We start from the raw sequence: 24380 nt of genomic DNA on the forward strand, positions 1-24380 counted from the left end.
TTTCAAAGGAACAGCAATTGAAGCCGATATCATTTTCACTAAATGAACATAAGGAATAATATGTAGTTAATTTATATGCAAAGTATCAATATATAGTAATAAACAGCAATATGTAACTACACGCATTATTACTAAAGCATTTAAAGAATGTAAAATACCATACAGAGAAGTCTGTGAATGATGACTTATGTTATGAGTGATTGATTTAAATGGACAGTTCAAAAGAACTGAATCACTAGAATAAATTGAACTGCTGAAGTTTAACTCCGAGACGCAATTAAAATCCGCTAGAAAGAGCGAAGTTAGTGTACCGAAAGTCTAGGAAACTGAATTGCTTAGAAGTACATTAAAATGATTGCAAAATCCATGATGTTGATTAATTGTATATTTCCAACAACATATTATTCAATACTTAATAAACATTCAATATATTGGTCATCCCTGGTCTGTTTTGGATATTCTGATATGTCAGTTTGAAGGAAAAGTGGCTGCAGGTCAGCTGGAGAAGTGGGGTGAAGATGGATCTCTGGACCTGGAAGACTCACAAATCCGGGGTGAAGCAGGTGCGTACGAACGTCATCAGATGGAGCGACGGCGTCTGCAGGCCAAGCAGCTGCATGCAGAGAGGAGAAAAGCCTGGCTGAGAGAGAATCAGGCTCTGCTCAGAGTCTTCCTCAGTTACTGCAGTCTACACGGAGCCAAGGGTGGAGGAGTGACGTCTGTCAGGATGGAGCTACTCTTCCTGCTGCAGGAATCGCAGCAAGTATGTCCTCACATGATGGTTCAACATGTTGATTGATTTATATTGTGGTTGGTTGGTTGAGTGTGTCCTCATGTTATTTGTTGGTTGGGTGTCCTCAGGAAATGACAGTGAAGCAGCTTCAGTCACCACTCCCCCTCCCCACCACTCTGCCCCTGCTGTCAGCCAGCATCGCCCCCACCAAGACTGTCATCGCCAACCCTGTCCTGCATCTCAGAAACCACATACATGATATCCTCTACACCATTGTCCAGATGGAGGCTCACTTATACATATACAAAGATAGAACCAAGTCCATGCTTTACATTTTATTTTTATTTTTGTGATAATTTGTTACACTCGGAGATACATTATAATACAAAAGAAAAGATCTGTTGCTACTTCAGTTTCATTGCGACTTTAATATATATATATATATATATATATATACAGGCTCTGCTCAGAGTCTTCCTCAGTTACTGCAGTCTACACGGAGCCAAGGGTGGAGGAGTGACGTCTGTCAGGATGGAGCTACTCTTCCTGCTGCAGGAATCGCAGCAAGTATGTCCTCACATGATGGTTCAACATGTTGATTGATTTATATTGTGGTTGGTTGGTTGAGTGTGTCCTCATGTTATTTGTTGGTTGGGTGTCCTCAGGAAATGACAGTGAAGCAGCTTCAGTCACCACTCCCCCTCCCCACCACTCTGCCCCTGCTGTCAGCCAGCATCGCCCCCACCAAGACTGTCATCGCCAACCCTGTCCTGCATCTCAGAAACCACATACATGATATCCTCTACACCATTGTCCAGATGGAGGCTCCTCCACACCCAGACATACTGGACGACCAGGTGAGAGACACACAAACAGACTCCCTCACAAATAGAAAGATTGTATAAAGACTCCGTGTGTGTATGCCTCTGCTAATATGTGCATGTGTATTTCAGGTGAATGCTTTACACACACTCGCTGCTTCTCTATCGGCCTGTATCTACCAGTCGCTGTGTGACAGCCACAGCTACAGGTACAAACATCCCCAAACTGATAAATTACACTGATCTTAAAATGCTTCTAAAGATGTTGTAGCTGCTTAGATTGTCGGACTATTCTGAATGGCATACCATTCTTGTAACTCTTACACACATATACACACAGTCACTGACTTATGCCCTCCTGCTTGTGTGTGTGTGTGGTCAGCAGTCAATCGGAGGCCAATCAGTTCACAGGGATGGTGTATCAGGGGCTGTTACTGAGCGACAGGCGTAGACTTCGCACTGAGAGCATCGAGGAACATGCAACACCCACCTCTGCCCCTGCACAGTGGCCAGGTAACACACATCAGATTTGACTCCACAGAACACATGCAGAGATATAGCACATTCAGACTCATCCTCGTCTGTAATGACTCATTCTGTATGGAGAGGAAAGTAACATCTGACTATTACCCTATGTACCTATTTGGTCCATTTATTAATAAAGTCCCTGGTTGTCAGACTGATGGTGAAAAACAATATTAACCAATAATCTCAATGAAAACTCTTAAATAGATCTGATTGCATGTGTGTAGACAATGCTCATCTTATGAATTTTTTTTTTTTTAAACCACCAATATTCTTCTTTACATTATGGAAGTTAATAATAGATAATAGATGGAGTGATTGAATGTATGGATAAATAGATGGATGGATGGACAGATAGATAAACATATAGATAAAAGAATGATTGGGTGCGTTGACAGACGAATAGATGAATGGATGGTCAGATAGATGACAGAGAATAGATGGGTAGATGGATGGACTAATGAATGGATGGATGGACAGACAGATAAATGGAAGAGAGATTGGATGGATGAACGGGTAGATGAGTGGATGGATGGATGGAGAGACTGATAGTGGAGAAAATGAATTTATAGAAGATATGATTGGATAGATGGATGCATGGACAGATAGATGGAGGAGAGAGTGGATGGATTGATGGATGGAGGGGCAAACAGATGAAGGATGCACTGGATGGACAGTTCGTTGGATGGCCGGATGAATGAATGAACAGTTAGGTGGAGGATAGATTGATTGATGGAAGAATGGATGTATAGAAGAATCCAAGAACCAATGGATACAGGTTATATGGCTGGATAGGTGGAAAGATATATTTTTTTTCCTTTTATCCATCACTGGCTCATTGTGTATGTTTTCTTCCTCTCACAGGTGTGTCGTCTCTGATCAGTCTGCTGGCGTGTGCTCAGGGTGATGATCACATTCGTCTGAATGTCATGTTGTGTGAGGCAGTGGTGGCTGTTTATCTCAGTCTGCTGATTCACGGTCTTGGCACACACTCTGGAAACGAGCTCTTCCGGCTAGCCGCTCATCCCCTCAACAACCGCATGTGGGCCGCTGTGTTTGGGGGAGGAGCCAAACTTATTGTCAAACCCAAGCGGCCACCTGAAATCACTCCAGGTGAGTCTTCTGCTGCCTTCTGTTTGTTGATGTGGCGTCCTGTCAAATCTGTAAAGAAAGTCATAATATGTACTTAACACACAGCCTTTGTCAGAAGTTCAGTAACATTTTTAAATATATGTACGTTAAAATTTTACAGATTTTAAGTTTAGTCAAGTGCTCCAGGTAATTTTTTTAAATGCCTTGAAAACAGTGTCTGGGTCCTGCAGTACATAATCAGATTTCCTCCCCTGTTAGCTGCTCTCAAGGCAGCAGGGTCTGAGGGGTCAGAGGGTGTAAAGGTCAGAGATTCTGACCCACCGACCCTGACGGTCAATCAAGAACCGCCTCAGACTGAGGCTGCTAACCATAGTAACATGACCGTGGAAACAGCACAGCCAGAGAGCTGTGAGTAAAGGCTCAGAGGCACTTCCTCCACACAGGAACAGGAAATGAGATAGGAATGATGGACTTCCAGTGTTGTATCAATTAGCACATAAGTCCAGTGATTAGATATATTGGTAACACTTTTACAATTGCAAAATTTTAAAAACAACAAATTATAAAATATTACCATATATATTTCAATAAGGTTTCATTTGTTAACTACTTTAGTTAACATGAACTAACAATGAAAACGGCTTCTAAAGCATTTATTAATCTTAGTTAATTTCAACATTTACTAACGCAGTTTCCGCTACATTCATTCTACATTCTTTAGATAGATAGATGGATGGATAGATAGATAGATAGATAGATAGATAGATAGATAGATCAGCCCTGAGAGAACTGTATAGGTACGGGTACACTTGACAACTATACACGATACAACGAGCTATCTGTCTGTCAACACCGGACGTGACAGAGTTACAAGACATTTGTAAGCATTGTTAAAAATATATCTAATATATATATATATATATATATATATATATGAGAATCGAGATATTTCATGTTATAGTTAACACGTATTTCGAATAAAAAGGGAAGAATAAATAAAACCTAAGCCTATATTAGTTATACTTATAGATACTTGTATGTAGGCTATATAAAAGGGGAAAATTAAATAAAACATAAGCCTATATAAGTTATACTTATGGATACTTGTATATAGGCTATATATGGCTGCTGTGTGTCATGACAAGCATGACGGGCACCCCCGCTTTCCGTCTGCCCCACCCCCCCGCACCCCCCGCCTTTACTCGTGCCCCCTCAAAAAAAATGAGTACATGACGCCCCTGGATAAGACTACATCATTTGGAACTGTAAAGGGTCTACTTTTATTTGTGTGCACTCACAATATCAGCAAAACGTGCTTTTGTAAAAATAAAGAAAACAAACAGGGTGCGCTTTTTGCCGTCTCGTTCTCTGTGAACAGAAGCGCTTCACAAAAATGAACCGAAACTCATTGAATACTTGCCTCACAGTCTAAAGAAAGCTTTTAATTACTACTTTAAAACGAAATAATTCAAATCGAAAACAAAAACTCTTTCATTATATAATCCGTAAGGATGCATTTCTCTCTAAATGGCGGTCAAATGAGGAGATGGCGAGACCGTTTTTGCACCTTCTTGAGTGTTCACCTAAACACAGTTGGTTTATATTAAATATTGTCATATATAGGCTATTAAGTGAATGTAAACTGTTGAAAAACTAAACGCACATGTAACACTATATTAGGATCTAATATGCATGAGATCTTAGAGACAGCAGCCTAAATAAACCTGCTGCTTTCTGTCATTACTGTTTATTTACACAGTGACTATCCAGTGTTATTTTACAGTTGAATAGATTCAGTTTGTGTAGTAATTCTGTGCCTAAATATTATAGTTAGACCTACCTAAAAAAATTTAAGTAGCTACTGTTAATTTAATTTGTATTTTGTTTTTGTTTATGCTATTGCTTGTGATTTATTTATTTGTTCTTATTTTTTTATTTACTATTTACTTGTGTTTTTTAGTTCAAATAAATTCAATTCGGAGTTTGAGTGCACATGATTCTTGGGTGGGGAGGGGGCGTGGTCCATGGGAAGTAGTCCTGCCACCACAGCTGGAAAAAAATCCTAAAGGAAACACTGTATATTATTAAAATCAAAAATTGTATCATTGTATCATTTAACATATCTGAGCTAAGATGACCTACCAATAAACAGTTGTATTTTTATTAGCTAATTATTTTTATTATCTAAAATTAACTAACAATAAACCTTATTAGTGTTACCCGTGTATTCTAGATGGCAGGACGTGTGTGTCATTGCCTGTTCATGTGTGGAGAGGTGATGCGTGCGTTTGCGGTGATGTTTGTTCTTTTTTTTATGTTACATTTCATTATTTGTTACTTCATCTGTCTGTGTTTTCATCCAGCCTTTTTGTGTTTGTGTGCATATTTTACTTGTGTGTCTCATTTTCATCTCATCATCTCATGTGTGTTTGTGTGTATGTGTGTGACCATCACAGCCAATTTGGAGTCAAACATGCAGACAGAGCTCCAGTCTGAGAATACACCAGGTATACACACTCCCTTTACTCGCCTCTCTGTTCAGCATTTTAGCCTGGTTTAAAAACTAGTCTAGATGTAGGCGCATGTCTGTGTGTGTTTGTCTTTGTGTGTGTGTGAGAGAGAGAGAGAGAGACAACCTCCCCGCTGCGTGTAGAGATGTGGTGCGTGCCTCAGGCTCAGGTGCACACCAGCTGTCTAAGGTCAACATGCAGAGAGTTTGTTCTGTTTTCTTTCTGTCTGAATTGATGAGACCTTTGTAGTGGAACCAGTTTGATTATACTTATTTTTTTTAAAGGCGTATTGTAGAAAACCGTAACATTACATGACGTTGTTTATAAGCTGTTTACTGATTTTTTTTTTTTCTGTGGTTGAAACATTGATTAAATGACTACATGAGATGATATATTTTAATAAGCTGTACTATTTACTTCAGCTTTCCTTCTGATGTTAATTCATGTTAATTTTATGCTATATATAGAAGATTGTTTTTTGTGCACTCCATGCTACCGCTTGAACTGAGGCAGCTACAGCAATCTGCCATGTCAAACTGGCATTTGCGATTTTACATTTTTCATCTAATATTTATATTTTATTTCATTTTTTATTTCAATTACCCAAGTCCTTTTTAACAGGGAAATGTTGTAAAGCCTTGAATATTACCCCATTAATTGTCTGTAAATCCAAAATCTAGAGTTTCCAAACTGGAAAGTGCTCCTGGTGTCACATAAAAGCACCACATTTATACAACCGTGTAAAATAACCCAGTGATTAAGATTTTGTTTTCTTACTTGTCGGCTCTTGGCATTTTGTCAAGGTGTTGTCTGGCAGCACTCAAAGAGATTTTACTTTGATCAACAAAGTAAATTCATCTGTCTGCCCCCCCACACACACACACACACACACACACACATTCCCGCACTGACAGACTCTTACTGCAAGAATTTCTCTCTGAACATAACTTCTGAAGGATGATGTTTTGAGGAGATTCTTCTCTTCAGATTTGTCCTCCCTTGCAATTGAGATAAACATTCCGCACTATCAGAATCAAAACGTGCTTTAAATGCTAATGAGACGCCCTTCAGCTCAAAAGAAAACACATCAACACAGAGATTGAGAGAGACTCTTCATACACCAAACACCTGAAGAAATGAGATACTGGACTTCATTTGTAAGCCGCATTTCAGAAGCTGTTTGTAAATGAAAGCTTTTGGTCTAAATCATCTCTCTTTTTCTGTGTGTGTTTCTGTGGGTTTGTTATATATGACTCAGGTAGCATCAAAGTTACTGACAAGAATACTAATAGTAATCTAAAACACAATCAAACACCCACAATCATAATCACTATTAGAAACCAAAAACTGGTTATTTTTCAGAAATTTTGAAAAAACTGGAATTAATTAAGTTTTCATAATGTGATATTTGTGTTCCATAAATAGGTTCTTGAACATGCGTTTTCCACAAATACATGAATCAATCAGAAAGATTTGTGAATCACTCCTAAACTCAGCGACTAACTGAACCACATATAATGCCACTTGTGACATTAAAAAAACAAGAAATATATGTTTTAAAAACTTATAACTTTTTAAAAAAACTTAACTTTTTAAAAAAGTATTATTATTATTTGATTAATTATATAATTGTTATTATATAACATGTTATTGTATTTGTTATTTAGTTGAACCTGATGAAGTGAAACAGGATAACGGGGAAGGTTTGTTTTCTTGACAGTGTGCTGTGGCGTGTGTATGTGTGTGAGCAGTTTGATATCATGCCATTCTCTCTGTAAGTTCACAGGGACCCTCTCAGCTTTATTACTCATGAACCAGCTGCACGACCTGCTGTGAAGCTCAATCAAATGATCAACCACCTGTTTATAGTAGATGTGTTTAATCATGGTCGTCTGCTCTTATTTTAGGATCAGTTTGTGTTCAAACAGGATTCCTTTCATAGTTTCCCTAACTTCTGCTCTGTCGGTTTATTGGCATGACCTTTTTTCAACGTTTTTAAAATATTTTACCTCTCTGGCTGTGTTTGGAATAGGGCAGTAACTTTCAGCTTACTACATACTACGCAGTTTCTACTTGCTGCTAGGAGTGAGCAAATGGCGGCCACCTATCATTTTGAAAATAAAAATGTATAATTTAGCATTTTTTATCAAATTTTGTCAAGAAAGAGATTGCAGTGAAAAGTTGCAGCAGAGATTACTTCAGATTCATTTGTGAAACTGGAAACGGAAGGTCGAATTGAGTGTATAGCGTTGTTGGATTCAATATTCTGCGCAGTACGCATACTGCATACTACTTTTTTTTCCCTGAAGTAGCAGCTAGTATGCCATTCCAAACATAGCTCTCTTTATTTTTTTCTTGATATACAAGTATTGTGCGTGTCTCTCACTCTCTGTTTCTCTCTCTCCTCCAGCATTACCTCCCCCAACCCCTCCTGCTGAGGATGTGGACCGACAGCGACGCAGGTTTAACATGCGCATGCTTGTTCCTGGACGTCCCGTTAAAGAGACTCCTGCCACACCTCCGCCCATCCCTGTAGAACGGCCCACCTATAAGGAGAAATTCATTCCACCTGAGCTCAGCATGTGGGATTACTTTGTGGCCAAAGTGAGACTGCGTCTACTGCTCATTTACACAGGATAAACTGATTTATAAAAAATAATATGCACTGTATATACATAAACATAAGCTATTTTTTGTTCTAAGTACACATCCATCACATTTTCATCAGTTTATAAATCTAAAAAGCAGTTATCAGAGTGTCTGTCTCATTGCTCACTGTCTGTGTGAATGTGTTTGTGTTTCCTCCAGCCTTTCCTTCCTCTCTCTGACAGTGGGGCACTGTATGATTCAGATGAGAGCGGTGGTAGTGACAATGAGGATGATGATGATGCCTTCCTCTCAGACACACAGATGACCGAACACTCCGAACCAAACTCCTACAGGTGAGATTATAACCATCAAAAAAAGTTCAGAAGGATTGTTTCAGAAAATTCAAGAAGTAAAACTAAGATAAGGAACATTTATTGTGATGCATTTGTAAACTGAAATAAAAAGCAAGTGCCATACAATGCAACCTTCATAAAAACTTCCATTCTTGAAAATGTATGCAAGTTGTTTGTGAAGACATTATTATGTATATTGCTGTATTTATCGTTATGGATTTTATGAACGATTTGTGCAGGAATGCATTCTGCTTGTATTTCATGAATGAGGTTATTTTTAAACTCGCTATTTTCATGGATGAGGTAAAGAAATCTTGCTGCTGTGAAACTACCTTTTAAAATGATATTAAAATGAACTAATAATTTTGGTGTTTAGTGAAAGACATTGGTCCTGTGTGCACCAGAATACATGTGTTTAGTGTGTCATATACGTGTGTGGACTGAAGGATTTTGTGTGTGTTTGTGTCTTCGCAGTTGGTCTCTGATCCGCCTAGTGATGGTCAAACTTGCCCTGCACAATGTCAAGACATTCCTGCCTCTGACAGGACTGGACTTCACAGGTGCATGAGTAGTAGAAATGTACTCTTAACATGCTCAGACTTTTTAAATAATTCACTTCCATTTCCTGTGCCTCTTTGTGTTGTCTTAGAGTTGCCAGTGACGTCTCCCCTGGCCAATGCTGTGCTGAAGACACTGGAAAACTGGGAACAGATTATCTTGGAAAAAATGAACAAATTTGATGGCCCTCCACCAAACTACATCAACACCTACCCCACGGACCTGAGTGCAGGGGGAGGACCAGCTATACTCCGACACAAAGCCATGCTAGAGCCAGATAACACACCGTTCAAGTGTGTATTTGCTCCGGATGTCTCAATTAAACCTTAAAGACTTACTGAATATTTAAATAATTATGTATATGTGTATACAACTGTACATCTGTTTGTGTGTTTTGTTTTCTTTTCTTTTCTTTTCTTTTCAGGTCGAAGCACCGCTTCTCCTTCCCTGCTCGCCGTCTGTGGCATTTTTTGGTCAAACAGGAGATGCTCCAGGAGACTTTGATTCGATACATCTTCACAAAGAAAAGGAAGCAGAGTGAGGTAACTACAGAATACAAGGGTGGGACCAGACACTGACAGAATAAATGGGGCGCGAGAGATTTTAAAAAGGCAGGACCAGTCATAGTCATGTGACCACCCAGCGTCAGTTACGTTGATTCACTACCATTAAAAAATACTCTCTCATGGACTCATGAGATCCATCAAGTGTGAACTTGAGAATCTCGCCGGAAGTATCAAGTCATCCAGGTACTTTTCGCCTACTATTGTTTTACAAACTACTTTTTTCACCTACTATATAGAAGGAAAGTATGTGATTTCAGATGCAGTCTAAAGCCCTATTCAGACGGGACTAGTTTTCCAGGGGGTCATTAGAGAAATTTGTCCAAATCTGTCACGTCTGTGTTTTTTCATACAACCTCTGTAATAATTCCAGAGCAAATTATCTACTGTTTTTTGACAAATTCAGTGATCCTTTGAGAAAAGTAATACCATCAGAATATGAATGTCTGTGATTGCAGAGAATTTTTTTTTTCCTTGTGTGTTTTGGCTAACATAAACTACCGTAGACACTCTTAATACTGTGCGCATTTTTGATATGTCTGCCTCCCGGCAAAGAAATAAAAAAATAACAATAATAAAATCAAGAGCCAAATCACGTAAACTGTTAAAGGGATAGTTCACCCAAAAATGAAAATTCTGTCATTAATTACTCACCCTCATGTTGTTTCAAACCCGTAAGACCTTCGTTCATCTTCGGAACACAAATTAAGATATTTTTGATGGAATCTGAGAGGTCTCTGACGACTTTATTAATAACGACTTTATTCAACAATTCGTCTCCTCTGCATCACCCTAGCGCCATTTTGGAGAGTATCCACTGAACGTAAATTGCGTATACTGTTTTGTGTCAGCTGTGCCACGTGGATACGTTGTTTTCGTTCAAATCAAAGCGTAAACAACGTAGGAAACATATCCACGTGACGCAGCTGACACAAAACAGTACACGCAATTTACGTTCAGTGGATACTCTCCAAAATGGTGCTAGGGTGATGCGGCGGAGACGAATTGTTGAATAAAGTCGTTTTTTTTTTCTTTCGCGCTAAAAATATCTTAATTTGTGTTCCGAAGATGAACGGAGGTCTTACGGGTTTAGAACGACATGAGGGTGAGTAAATAATGACAGAATTTTCATTTTTGGGTGAACTATCCCTTTAAGACTGGCTACTGTAATATCAGCGTCAGCTAAGAATACTCACCTTCATTTCTGCACTCAATTACATAATGTTTTAATTAAATATGTACCTTTATGAAAATTATACATGGTTTTACTACAGATAAATAAAAAAATAAAAGTTAAACAAAAGTAACCACACATTAACCATGGTTTTCCTATACTAGCCATATAGCTTAACCATGGCATTTGTAGTAAATCTGTGGTTATACTAATGGTAATCAATCATACGCATACAGAGCACGTGATCGCTGTAACGCCCAGATGTACAAAACAGACCCACCTCTATAATAAACGCAATCCAATCCCAACGATTCCAATTGTAACGACTTGCTTTCATCCGCAAAAATTTGCTGAACAACAATAAATACGACTGTACATTTAGGCAACTAATAGGCTGGGCCAGATGAGAGGTAATGCAGTGGGTGGGGCCAGAGTGAAGGCATTGAATAGGCGGAGCCAAACTGCAGCAATGAAAGCTGTGGAGAAATGTAGAAGTTAGGAAATGAAAGGGGTGTGGAACTAGAATGAGTTGCCTGAATAAAATTATTAAAAAGTCATTCGTTTTTTAGAAGTTTTAAATTGGTACTAAAGGGAACTTCAAGTGAAGCAGCTTGTTTTTTGAAACAAGATTTTTATCAAATAAATATTGAAATTTTGTAAGTGGCCATCTTTATATATTGAGGGTAAGTACTGACACAGACGCTGGAGGGAATGTGCATGTTATCTCAATACCATCTCTCTCTGTTAGAGCTCCAAATGAGATTCATTTTGGTCTTTATTATTTAATTTGTTTTTCTCCATCTGTTTGTCACTCGTGCATGTGTTTTGTGCTGTGCCCCGTGTGTGTTTGTTAATGTATGTGTGTGTGTGCTGTGGTGTGTATTGTGTAGTCTTTAGATGATCATGTGGACCACCTCATACAAAACTGCGTTACTGGAGCTCGAAAAACCAACAAGGTACTGAGACACAGAATGGGACTCGTCTCTCTGTGAAACCCTCTCAAAGCTTTGGGCTTCTGTCCTCTGTTAACCTGCTGTGACCTCACACACATATACACACACAAGTCTGTTTCTTTCCTCACATCCCCTAACTCGTCTGGCTCGGCACTGCTCTTCCTCACTAACCGCCAGCGGCACTGAAAGTGGTTAACCAATCAGACCGGATTCTGCTTCTGACACCATGTTTAGAAGATCAAGTAATAACTGCGATTAATTTGTGTTTTGCTCTCTGAGGCGGTGTGTACATGGTCTCAACTGCATGTTAGCAAACTTCTTGCTATTTCTGCTGTGTGTGTGGATGCGGTTGGGTGATTATTTTAAAAAACAGCAGTGCAGCAGGACAGACTAATACGAGTGTGTATTTGTGTATGTGTGTTACAGGTGGAGGCTGATATGGGTTACCCAGGAGGCAAAGCGAAAATCATCCATAAAGAATCCGACATCATCATGGCGTTTGCCATTAACAAGGTAAGGGCATTTCTACTGTATCTGTAGTTCTATTATAGAGAGAATGGCACTGTTAATGGCCTTTAAGTCAGTTTTCAAAGTCAATTGTGACCCTGGATCACAGAACCAGTCATAAGGGTAAATTTTTCGAAATTGAGATGTATACATCATCTGAAAGCTGAATAAATAAGCTTCCCATTGATGTATGGTTTGTTAGGATAGGACAATATTTGGCCGAGATACAACTATTTGAACATCTAGAATCTGAGGGTGCAAAAAAAATCTAAATATTGAGAAAACTGCCTTTAAAGTTGTCCAAATGAAGTTCTTAGCAATGCATATTACTAATCAAAAATTACGTTTTAATATATTTACAGTAGGAAATTTACAAAATATCTTCATGGAACATGATCTTTACTTAATATCTTAATGATTTTTGGCATAAAAGAAAAATCAATCATTTTGACCCATACAATGTATTTTTGGCTATTGCTACAAATATACCCCAGCGACTTAAGACTGGTTTTGTGGTCCAGGGTCACAATTAGTTATACTTCATCTAGGCTATTTATATTTAACCTCAAATCAACTTAAACTCAAATCAGTATTCTGTATCTGTAATTAATCAAAGTTAAATTTGAAGGATTTTTGTGGAGTGAGGGGAACTGAAGTACATATTTATTTTCCTGTGTTTTACAGTTATTTCTGAATGCAATGTTAAAATGCAACTTAAAATACACAAATGTGACTTTTTTTCTGTCAACAATGCTATTTTAATTTCTACATTCAGCGGTAAACTCTTTATTCCGAAAGAGGAATAAGTGTTTTAATGTCCCATTTAATTTGTGTTTTTTTTTGTTTGTTTTTTTCTCTCAGGCTAACACTAATGAAATAGTGCTGGCGTCCACTCATGATGTCCAGGAAGTGGACGTGTCCACGTTGCTCGCAGCTCAGCCTTACACCTGGATCGGAGAGGACTTTGACAAGGAGTCTCGCAGGTTTGTCACCTGTCTGTGTGTGTTTGAATCATTCAGCTCACAGATTTGAAGGGACTGCAATGAACATCTTGTTTTCTCTGTGTAGTTCTGATGATGTGGATTACCGCTCGTCTCACACCAACATCTCCCAGGCCAGTGCTGGTCCCTTTGCCCCCCAACAAATGGCAGCATCGTCCTCCATGCCATGGCTGGGCAGCGGACAGACCAGCATGGGTTCCAGTGTGGTATGTTAGTCAGACTGTTTTCTGTGATGTGAATGATGTTAGCAAATAAACTTGGGGGAAAAATGTAGTGGCTAATTTGTTGACCTTTTTTTAGAAAGTGATGCCACTTTGAATGTGATGCACTTTAGTGATTTGAGAATGATAAACTGCAGCATATAAATAAATATTAATTATTTTTACAGATTGTTTTATTCAGTTGACACCTATGAAAGGATTACAGACAGGAAAGTCCAGATACTTTTTTTTTTTTTTTTAAATCAAAGAATATAAAAAATATTTTTTTTAATGGACATAACTTTTTTAATTATATAAAATTATGTAGTATTATTATATTTCATTTTAATGGGTTTTTATTATGAAATAGCCTTGTAAGCTGGTATGGTCTTAAATCACAAGCAAAGAAATGAACAAAATGTATTTTGCCACAAAATGACAAAATATAGAAAATGCTTATTGAAACAGTATTATGTCATGACCCAAAAGTCTCAGACCACATTAAAAATTAGCAATTTTTTCAAAAACCTCTAAATAAAAAATGCATTTTAAGTGTTAGGAAAACTACAACTTTAGGGGGTGGTTCTCAAATCATGAAATTAGATGATTCTCAAAAAGAAGAAGAAAAAACAAACAGTTCAATTAAATTCAATTCAAGTTTATTTGTATAGTGCTTTTTACAATACAAATTGTTGCAAAGCAACTTTACAGAAAATTACGTTTCTACAATATTTAGTGGTAGCTTATCAGTGGTGACTGTCAGTTTATGTACATATGGCAGAAATGTACGGAAAAATCAATTAAAGACGTAATCAAACAGACGATGAACACTATTAACAGCAATTATTATATGATGCAGTCAAACTTATAGCAAAGTTTGGTAGTTCTGTATGTTGTTTCAGGGTTGGCATCATCTGAGGTCCTCTGAGGGGTTGGCATCATCTCTTCTCAGGTGTTCTGGATCCAGACTGAAGCTTGTGTAAATCCTAGTTACAAAACAGTGAAATAAATTCAGATCCATGTGTTTTTTTTTATTCAGTTTTCTAAAACTTTACAACTTTACTCAAATAGTTGTAATGTACAGGGTTGTATTGAATAAGGGAAAACATAGAAGCGTCTCAGATTTTGGACCCCACTGTACATATGCACACACACATGCAGATTCATGCTGGTCACATTCCCACAGAGCTGCACCCGCCGATGAAGAGCGGCTTCTGAGTGTTTTCTTTTGGCTGCTATCAGCAGAACACAAACAGTGAGTCGTGGTCTCAACAGAGCTCTTGATGAGTCTGTATTGAGCTGATAAGAGCGTTTGGAGGTAGCGGAGTAAACCGCAGACAGTCCGAGCGGCCCAAGGTACAGACCTGCGTCATCACATCAACCTCCACTCTTGTTCTCATTCACAGCTGATAAAGATGACACGATGGAGTTGGGGAAGCTACTTTCAAACTAGTTTTCTAAGCTCTACATGCTGCTAATTAATTCAAGTAGTTCAACTTCAGACAAATTATCGTTTTTGAATGTGTAGTTAGCTAACAGAAGATCTGATCTGGTATCACATGGTAATGATACTGTCAATGATTTGAGTATTTTATGGTGCCAATCCAAGCAAATCTTTCACTAAATCATACTATAGAATATTGTAAGATTCTTTATATTTTACAGTACAATTTAGTGTTGTGTATGTGTTTGAGAGAGCATCTCTAATGTGTTGAACTGTGTGTGTGATTTGTGTCAGATCATGAAGAGGAACCTGAATAACGTGAAGAGAATGACGTCTCATCCCATCTATCAGTACTGTGAGTGCCTCTTTATTTCACACACAAACACTGTTTTGACGAAACTCCTGTTTGACTTCTTTGTCATGTTTTCAGACATGACGGGTGCTCAGGACGGCAGTGTGAGGATGTTTGAGTGGAACCGTCCACAGCAGCTCATCTGTTTCAGACAGGCAGGAAACGCTCGAGTCACACGCCTTTATTTCAACTCACAGGGCAACAAGGTATTGAAGCATTCGTTACCAAAATTAGTAAACCTCATAACCAAATGAATAATTTTTTTACTTTTTTTAATTAATTCACTTTTATTGCTAGACATACACTACTGTTCAAAATATTGGGTCAGTAAGCTTTGAAATCAATACTTTTAAAGGCAGAGTAAGCGATTTCTGGTAGCCAATGTTGATTATTTAAAAAGCATTTAAGTATTCAAATCTTAAATGTTCACTAAAATCCTTCTATTATCTATTGAAACCCACAATAATATTTAAAATATTAGTAAGCTTATATATATATATATATATAGTGCTTTAAGTTGGGAGATGGCTGCCCCGAACCCTAACCCCTAAATTTCAACATATGAAAATTATATTGAAATATTTTTTGTATTTTTTATTTTTTTTTGCAGTCACTACCGAAACATGGAATGTTTTGTCAAAAATAAAGTATACTGAATTATCAACTAAGATGTTCTGATTGATCTGTTATGATTTTGGTTCAATGTATATTCAAACTAATGAATCCTTAACTTTGAAATCAGTATGATAAAACTTGGATTCAAAATACAACAAATCTCATAAATTCCACTTGAAATATTGTTAAATGTAATTGTTATTGATTTACCTCAGAATTTTAATAAAATAGCAAAAAATATATATTTACAATGTAGATGTAAGGAAAAATCTTAATAGGTCAATATAACCCTACTAATTAAATTATTCTTACTGTTTTTCGGTGGTAACAAATTTGGGGAGATTCCAAAACTTTCTGAAAATGCAATATGAGAATTAACTACACAATTACTAGAAATGTGTACCTTGGATATTATACAGTTTGCATACATACAAAAGACACTTTTTTTTTCAAGACGTTTCCGACTCTGACGTTGAACCAGTTCTGTCGAATGGCCCTTATATTGTTACAAATATTTCTATTTCAAATAAATACTGTTTGTTTGAACTTTTTATTAATCAAAGAATCCTGAAAAAAATCACACTTTCCACATTTATACAAAAATATTAAGCACTTTTCCCATTCATATTAATTACAAAAAATATATAAAAAGACTGAAGAAATGACTGCTGCAAATCCAGCTTTGTCATCACAGGAATAAATTGCATTTCAAAGCACAAAAGATATTAAAATAGAAATTGATAATTATCCATTGAAAGGGCTTTTGACCTTTAGTAGCTGTTACTTATGTGGTGTATAATAATTTCCAGGTTCATGTGCTGTTGACTTGTGAGTACATCAGTGCTGTGTTAATTGTTGTCTGTGGTGTTATGTAATAAGTCCAGTACAGCAGCACATCTGTTCAGGGAAGGTCATCCTGTTGTGTCTTCTGTCCTTTATATGAATCATTATGCATCATACAGCTAAAAATATTGGCTGTGCGGTTAAATATCTTAATTCTTTCCGTCTGTCTGCAGTGTGGTGTTGCAGATGGCGAGGGCTTTTTGAGCCTCTGGCAAGTCAATCAGACCTCCTCGAACCCCAAACCGTATTTGGTAAGAGCTTTATCTTGGTACTGCACAAGCTTTACATTACTGACAGTCACAAACTGCCCTCATAGTGTGATTGAATTAAAGCATGTGGCATCTGCAAACAAATATTACTAGAACTTTTATTGAAACTAACTTCACTATTAAATATATGTCACCATATAATATGAAATAGTAAGCATCTCTGTGTGTCTGTCTCAGAGCTGGCAGTGTCACAGTAAAAGCTGCGGTGATTTCGCCTTCATTACATCCTCCAGTCTGATCGCCACAGCAGGACAGTCCAATGATGGCAGGTCAGTTAAATGATTTATCTTACTGTCACATAGAAACAGACTATATACAACATTTTTAAGGAAATGTTTCACTTTCTTCCACAGGAATGTTTGTTTATGGGACACTCTGGTCTCTCCAAGTAACTCAATGATACACGGTATGTTCACAGGCTCTTGAGGGAAGATGTTTTTAAAAATATGTTGAATAAGTGATTTTATTTCATTTTCAATATTGTTTAAAAAATGTCGTAAAAAGGTCGCATTCTGGTATTTCTCTATATCCAGCGTTCCAATGCCATGAGAATGGTGCAACGGTTCTTCAATATGCTCCTAAACAGCAGCTAATCATCACGGGCGGCCGGAAGGGCTTCGTCTGTATTTTTGACATCCGTCAGAGACAGCTGCTCCACACATTCCAGGCACATGATTCGGCCATCAAAGCGCTGGCCATGGATTCCACTGAAGACTTCTTTGTCACCGGCTCAGCCGAAGGGAACATGAAGGTATATTCCACTAACATGACACAATTCATCTTAAACATGTCCTGTTGCTGTTATGTGGATATTTAGGCTTTTTATTTATTTTTTAATATTGATTTAGTATTGATAACTCCAAAATATAAATAATTAGACTGAATTTAAATTATTACCAAACGACTTGAGATCTCCTCCTCCTCAGCAGCTGCCATCTTCACTAGCATGTATGAAAACTACAAAATCAAGCAGTTGTCTACCTTTTATCTTCAACATTTTGTGATGTTTTGTCCATGGCTCATTATCAAAAGATTCTCTAAATTTGTCCCTAATTATTTGTTAAATGTGCAAATTAAATAATAATGCAATCTTACATTTTGAGGATAAAAAAAATTAATAAATATTAGCATTTAAATTTTTGTTGTTGATGTCCAAGGCTGTGTCCAGTTAGACTTTCATATGTCACTTGATAAAAAGACCAAAAAATGGTAGACAACCTGAATAAAAATGAGAAATTACAACACCTCTAAGTTTAAAAAGAATGTTACATTAACGGCATATGAATGTTCTTGTCAGTCTGAACGGATATATTAACCAGTTTATTCAAATTAAAATGTTAACAACATAGAATTTTTGCACTGAACATTTATCTTGGTGTAAACAAGCCTTTAGGCTGCCAACAGTCTCTGGTGATTATGCATTTCCAAAATGAATGTAAAGAATTTAGCATGTTGTAATTTAAGTAGTATTCATGCCTATACAAAAAATATCAGTGTTACATTTTAAGGGTGTTTCTTTTTACTTATGTACGTATTCTTTTTACGTATATGATGAACAATTTTGATAATGTTTTGAACTGCCTCTTTCTCCAGCATAAAACACAATTTTATTTTAAAAAATTTCAGTGGGCTATAACAGTATTTAGAGAGCATGATGGTCCAATGGTGGATGTAATGTTAGTGTACATAATACACTTTAGTGATAGCAATTGAGAAAGGTTTCAAAATATTTCAAAATATACTTTTTTTTAAATGTACACAATATTTTACTGTATTCACAAAAATAATGCAAGTCTGCTAGTTTTTGCAGCTGACACAAGGCAGTAACAGCTTGTAACAGCTTATACGGTAATCTCAAATAGGTAAAGATTAGTCAGTCAATCAACCTGGCTAATGTATCTATCTATAACTAATATTTAATGATGCACTTACATTTCGACAATCAAAAGTATTCGGCCAAAAAATGAATTATTGGCTTAAGCCATAACAGTGGTGATATTTAATTAGCGCTTCTCTGATGGCATGTTTTTTACTGTGTCAGTGTTTATTCCGAGTACATATATCATTCGAAAATTTGTATAAAAACAATACAGCAATTGTAATTTCAATTTTTCTGTACATTTCAGTTTTTTATTTGAATGTTGCTTGTTAAATACATTTCTGCGCATCATTTCTAATAATTGTATTCCTGTTCTGGTTCAGGTCTGGAAGTTGGCGGGTCACGGTCTCATGCACTCCTTCAGCACCGAGCACGCTAAACAATCCATATTCCGAAACATCGGCGCCGGCGTGATGCAAATCGAAACCTGCCCAGGCAACCGGATCTTCACCTGCGGAGCCGACGGGACCCTGAAAATGAGGGTCCTTCCAGACCGCTACAACATTCCGGCCAGTATATTCCAGATCCTCTAACACCGGAGCGGCCGTAGAACACTAAAGCTTTCATCGGCACCTCCGCTGTGAATCGTAAACCGGTAACAAATATCTCGCGCTACAGAATATCTTTACCGCCCCGCCCCACAAAAGACATTGGAAAGCACGCACGAGGTCCCTCGATTCTAACGATCGACTACTGTCATTTCTGGAGACGAATCCAGATAACGTTTTTTTGGTAGGAAAGCCGTATGCATGAGCTGTTTGAGTCATCGCACTCCATTCCCAGGTTATTGGTCGTGCTCTGTAAAAGTGCTCAAAGCTCCATTTTTATGTGTGTGTGTTCATTTTGTGCCCATTTTAGCATCTTAAAAATGCCAGCATTGTGCTTCTGCTATCAGTGTAAGTCCAGTTGTTGGATTTTGTTTTTACTGTACGTTTTCTCCTTGGCTGCTAATGTATTTGCGGAGTGTAAAATGGCACAGTACCCTGGCAGCCCGGCGGTTCGTCGCGGCCCCAGAGACACACCCCCTCCCTTCCACACGCACACGCTGCTGTTGACACGCTTGTTTCCATAGCAGCCAAACAGCTAAACATTCCACGCAAGACGATGATGCTTGCTCCTGGAAATGACGTGTTTGACCTTTTCATCTCTGAAATTCTCACTTTGAACAGAAAACGTTTAGTTTTTGCACAAAATATTTCTTCGTTCGTTTGCTCGTTTACTCGTTTTTGTTTCGTTTGTTCTTTTACAAATCCTTGTATTTATATTTAACTTTAGGAATGTAAGGTATGTTTTAGATGTCTGGGACAAAGTGCAACACTGAATAGGTTTGTGTTTTATTTATTTACATATTTATTTTTTCATGTTTTATCTTTTCTAAATATTTGCACTCAGATCTGGGGAAACAATAACACTCTTACGTTACAAGTGATAAAAGCTCTATTAGAGGAAACTGTTATTTACTAATGAATGTCTGGCTGTGTGGCCGAGTAGTAAAAAGTGGAAATAGTTTTAAATGAATAAATATATATATACATATAAAAATGAATTACGACAATAGCTTGTACAAACACAATAATGCTTTTAGTTTATTTTATTTTATTTTATCATAACTGCTGGAATAGTCGTATATTTGGTTTGATGTATGTGGTATTTATTAAAATCATATTTGTGGTTCTGTCTGATTTGCTGGGCACCATGTCAACTGTACGTATTTTAAATGTTAAACCATGGTCTGATGTGTATTTATTGAACAGCCTGATCTGTCTGCGTGTGTGAAAATGCAAACCCCAAAAACACTGGTTGGTATTTCCGAAGGAACAGGTAGTTCTGTCATGGTCAAAGTTTTACCTTTGTAAGTTGAATAAATTATTTTGATTTGAATTAAGTCATTTCATTTTACTGTTTCAACTCCACGTGTCTTTAGATTAACATGTTTCAGTGTTTATTTCAGGATTTCCAAGCATTTGTGGCTACATAAACATGCATGCAATATAAATTAAACAATATGTGGCAAATATATTTTGTGTCGTATACATACTAGCAGTCAAATACATTTCTATAAACATGAAGTCAACATTAAAATCAAAATTCACCTTTACTTACATAACTAATCTTATCATGTAGGGTTTATGAGTGACGTTACCTGGAAAAGTCTTACTGAAGTGATGCTGTGAAATTAAATAGTGTACGAAATTACTACGTATGTAATGCACATACATATTCCATTTATTTATTTACACACATTTGGCCTCATTCATGAAACAAGAAGAGAATGAATTGCTGTGTAAACTTAGTAAAACCATTTCTATGTAAACAATAACAATGGTTTTATGAACAATTTGCGCAAAAACTGTTCATGCTGCATGAATTAATAAATATTCACTTAAAATACATGTTAGCCAAAAAAGGAAAATGCAACTTATAAAAGTAAAAATGCCCAAAAAAATAAATAAATATGGTAGCCCCAAATTGCATTTAGACACTTAAGTCAGATTTAAAAATGCCTTAATGTCATTACATTAGAGAAAAAAATAAAACCAAGTGCATTTATTTTTAAGAAAGTAAGCGCAAATTTAATTTTCAACCTAAACATTTTACAAAGATGTTTGTTAGGCTTTAAATGATAAACTGAAATCCTGCACTAAACTCAAACGTGTATCTGCAAAATTTTATTAGCATTGTTCCAATCAATTGACCCTTCTCAGGCTTGAAACCTTACTAGTAAAAATTTGTAATTGCGCAAGTTTGAGTAGTGTGCAGGATTTATACCGTTTTTTTTTTTTCCAAGTTTATATTGGACAAGTCACTATTTTCAATTCTGACTTTAAATGATTAAAGAATTGATAATCGATTGAATAGCCAGAATTGAAAATATAGTGTCTTGTCTTCAAGTTCACACATTTTAAATGATTAAAATGTGTAAACTTGAAGAGAACTGATTTAATAAAACTACAAAAAAAATCACCAGTTGATTAAAAGCCCTGTTTGTTTGATGTTCGATGACACTTGGTTTTATGTTTTGATATGTAACACATTGAAATTTAAGGGTACTTAAATCCAATCCAAATCCAAATACTTAGTGCGAACACCACTAGATAGACAATTTAGCGCTTGATATATCATCCACTCAAGAAAATAAAAAAAATATATATATGGGGTACTACACATGGGTAACAACAGAAACATTGGTTATTTGCTTGTAAATATGCCAATTATGTCATGCATTTTTGATTATTCATCTGAGAGGAACTGGACTTGGTATGATTTGACGTAGCTGCTGTCCCATATGTAGAGATGTTTGTCTCTGGGATTGTATGAGATCATGGACAGAACCCCTCCAGGTGCCCTCAGATCTAAACTGACACTAACCGGCTTCTCTTTCAGGAGGTCAAAGGCGTACGTCACTTTTGTGTCTTTAGTATCCGTGACGTAGAGGATCCCGCAGGCGATAAATGCATTACCGACCTTGGTCCTGGGATAGGTGGCGTTGATGTATGTGGTGACCCCAAATTGCATTTAGACACTTAAAGTCAGATTTAAAAATGCCTTAATGTCATTACATTAGAGAAAAAAATAAAACCAAGTGCATTTATTTTTAAGAAAGTAAGCGCAAATTTAATTTTCAACCTAAACATTTTACAAAGATGTTTGTTAGGCTTTAAATGATAAACTGAAATCCTGCACTAAACTCAAACGTGTATCTGCAAAATTTTATTAGCATTGTTCCAATCAATTGACCCTTCTCAGGCTTGAAACCTTACTAGTAAAAATTTGTAATTGCGCAAGTTTGAGTAGTGTGCAGGATTTATACCGTTTTTTTTTTTTCCAAGTTTATATTGGACAAGTCACTATTTTCAATTCTGACTTTAAATGATTAAAGAATTGATAATCGATTGAATAGCCAGAATTGAAAATATAGTGTCTTGTCTTCAAGTTCACACATTTTAAATGATTAAAATGTGTAAACTTGAAGAGAACTGATTTAATAAAACTACAAAAAAAATCACCAGTTGATTAAAAGCCCTGTTTGTTTGATGTTCGATGACACTTGGTTTTATGTTTTGATATGTAACACATTGAAATTTAAGGGTACTTAAATCCAATCCAAATCCAAATACTTAGTGCGAACACCACTAGATAGACAATTTAGCGCTTGATATATCATCCACTCAAGAAAATAAAAAATATATATATATGGGGTACTACACATGGGTAACAACAGAAACATTGGTTATTTGCTTATAAATATGCCAATTATGTCATGCATTTTTGATTATTCATCTGAGAGGAACTGGACTTGGTATGATTTGACGTAGCTGCTGTCCCATATGTAGAGATGTTTGTCTCTGGGATTGTATGAGATCATGGACAGAACCCCTCCAGGTGCCCTCAGATCTAAACTGACACTAACCGGCTTCTCTTTCAGGAGGTCAAAGGCGTACGTCACTTTTGTGTCTTTAGTATCCGTGACGTAGAGGATCCTAACCGACTTCTCTTTCAGGAGGTCGAAGGCGTATGTCACCTTTGTGTCTTTAGTATCCGTGATGTAGAGAATCCCGCAGGCGATAAACGCATTACCGGCCTTGGTCCTGGGATAGGTGGCGTTGATGTATGTGGTGATGGAGAACGATTTCTCATCCAGTCGCGCCACCATTATGTTGTCGTCAATGTTGGAGGCAAATACTATCCACATACCGTTCTCATCTGTTGCCAATTTGAAATATGTCTTTGAGTTCTCAAGGAGGTAGGACTTATTGTGATAGAACGCGTTTTCAATTGTCAGCGTGAGTAAGATCTTCGTCTGGAGGTCAAACCTGGGAATATTGGAGAATTGACAGCACGTGTTACAAGAACATTAAGTATTCTTACAAATTAAAAGGCTTTCTGCTGTTGTTCCAAAGCTGTGACATTCATTCTTCCATGGAACACAAAAGGTGAGGTTTAGCAGAATGTGTTCATTTTTAATGGGGACTGTGGCATCTTGACATGCCATGTTTGAATTAAATTGTGAATGATATTTGAGAACTATGGCAGCCATTGAGTGTCAAAGATTCAGCCAAAAGTTAATTGGTTGCTCACACGTGAATTGTTCAACTACATTTTAGGCTGAACTATCACTAAGAAAAGTAATAGGACATTTTTATTATATATATATATATAATATATAATTTTTTTATATATTTACTTAATTGCTTATAACTATTTATTAATTACTCATTAATTATAAATTTTTAATCAATGCATTTGAAAAAAGTAAATGCAATGTAACTGTGAAATGTTAGTTACATGCAATCACAAAAATAATATGTATAACTTTATATATATATATATATATATATATATAATTAGTATTTCAGTCTGGCGAGTAAACAAAAAAATATACTAGCCAATGGCGATTC

At 36.8% G+C, this 24380-nt stretch overlaps 2 protein-coding genes across 2 annotated transcripts in view; one reads left to right on the forward strand and one right to left on the reverse strand.

The window, feature by feature from the left end:
• Positions 1-21505, forward strand: part of LOC107746935 (dmX-like protein 2) — a 46757-nt gene extending 25252 nt beyond the window's left edge. The window contains exons 20-42 of the mRNA XM_016561288.1: positions 473-763; positions 862-1020; positions 1558-1590; positions 1687-1763; positions 1937-2067; positions 2944-3192; positions 5628-5678; positions 8092-8285; positions 8490-8623; positions 9098-9183; positions 9273-9474; positions 9606-9723; positions 11809-11874; positions 12298-12384; positions 13240-13361; positions 13447-13585; positions 15318-15378; positions 15454-15581; positions 17007-17084; positions 17280-17371; positions 17456-17508; positions 17636-17853; positions 19305-21505. Of these exons, the coding sequence (XP_016416774.1) occupies positions 473-763; positions 862-1020; positions 1558-1590; positions 1687-1763; positions 1937-2067; positions 2944-3192; positions 5628-5678; positions 8092-8285; positions 8490-8623; positions 9098-9183; positions 9273-9474; positions 9606-9723; positions 11809-11874; positions 12298-12384; positions 13240-13361; positions 13447-13585; positions 15318-15378; positions 15454-15581; positions 17007-17084; positions 17280-17371; positions 17456-17508; positions 17636-17853; positions 19305-19514 (2979 nt within the window). The 3' untranslated portion in view covers positions 19515-21505. The remainder of the gene's footprint in view (positions 1-472; positions 764-861; positions 1021-1557; positions 1591-1686; positions 1764-1936; positions 2068-2943; positions 3193-5627; positions 5679-8091; positions 8286-8489; positions 8624-9097; positions 9184-9272; positions 9475-9605; positions 9724-11808; positions 11875-12297; positions 12385-13239; positions 13362-13446; positions 13586-15317; positions 15379-15453; positions 15582-17006; positions 17085-17279; positions 17372-17455; positions 17509-17635; positions 17854-19304) is intronic.
• LOC107746950 (gliomedin-like) overlaps positions 20580-24380 on the reverse strand; it is an 8780-nt gene continuing 4979 nt past the window's right edge. The window contains exons 6-7 of the mRNA XM_016561308.1: positions 23564-23835; positions 20580-22446 (exon numbers count right to left, since the gene is read on the reverse strand). Of these exons, the coding sequence (XP_016416794.1) occupies positions 22213-22446; positions 23564-23835 (506 nt within the window). The 3' untranslated portion in view covers positions 20580-22212. The remainder of the gene's footprint in view (positions 22447-23563; positions 23836-24380) is intronic.

Source organism: Sinocyclocheilus rhinocerous, unplaced genomic scaffold, assembly GCF_001515625.1.
Source record: "Sinocyclocheilus rhinocerous isolate Xijiao unplaced genomic scaffold, SAMN03320098_v1.1 scaffold138, whole genome shotgun sequence".
In the NCBI taxonomy this organism is placed as follows: Eukaryota; Metazoa; Chordata; class Actinopteri; order Cypriniformes; family Cyprinidae; genus Sinocyclocheilus; species Sinocyclocheilus rhinocerous.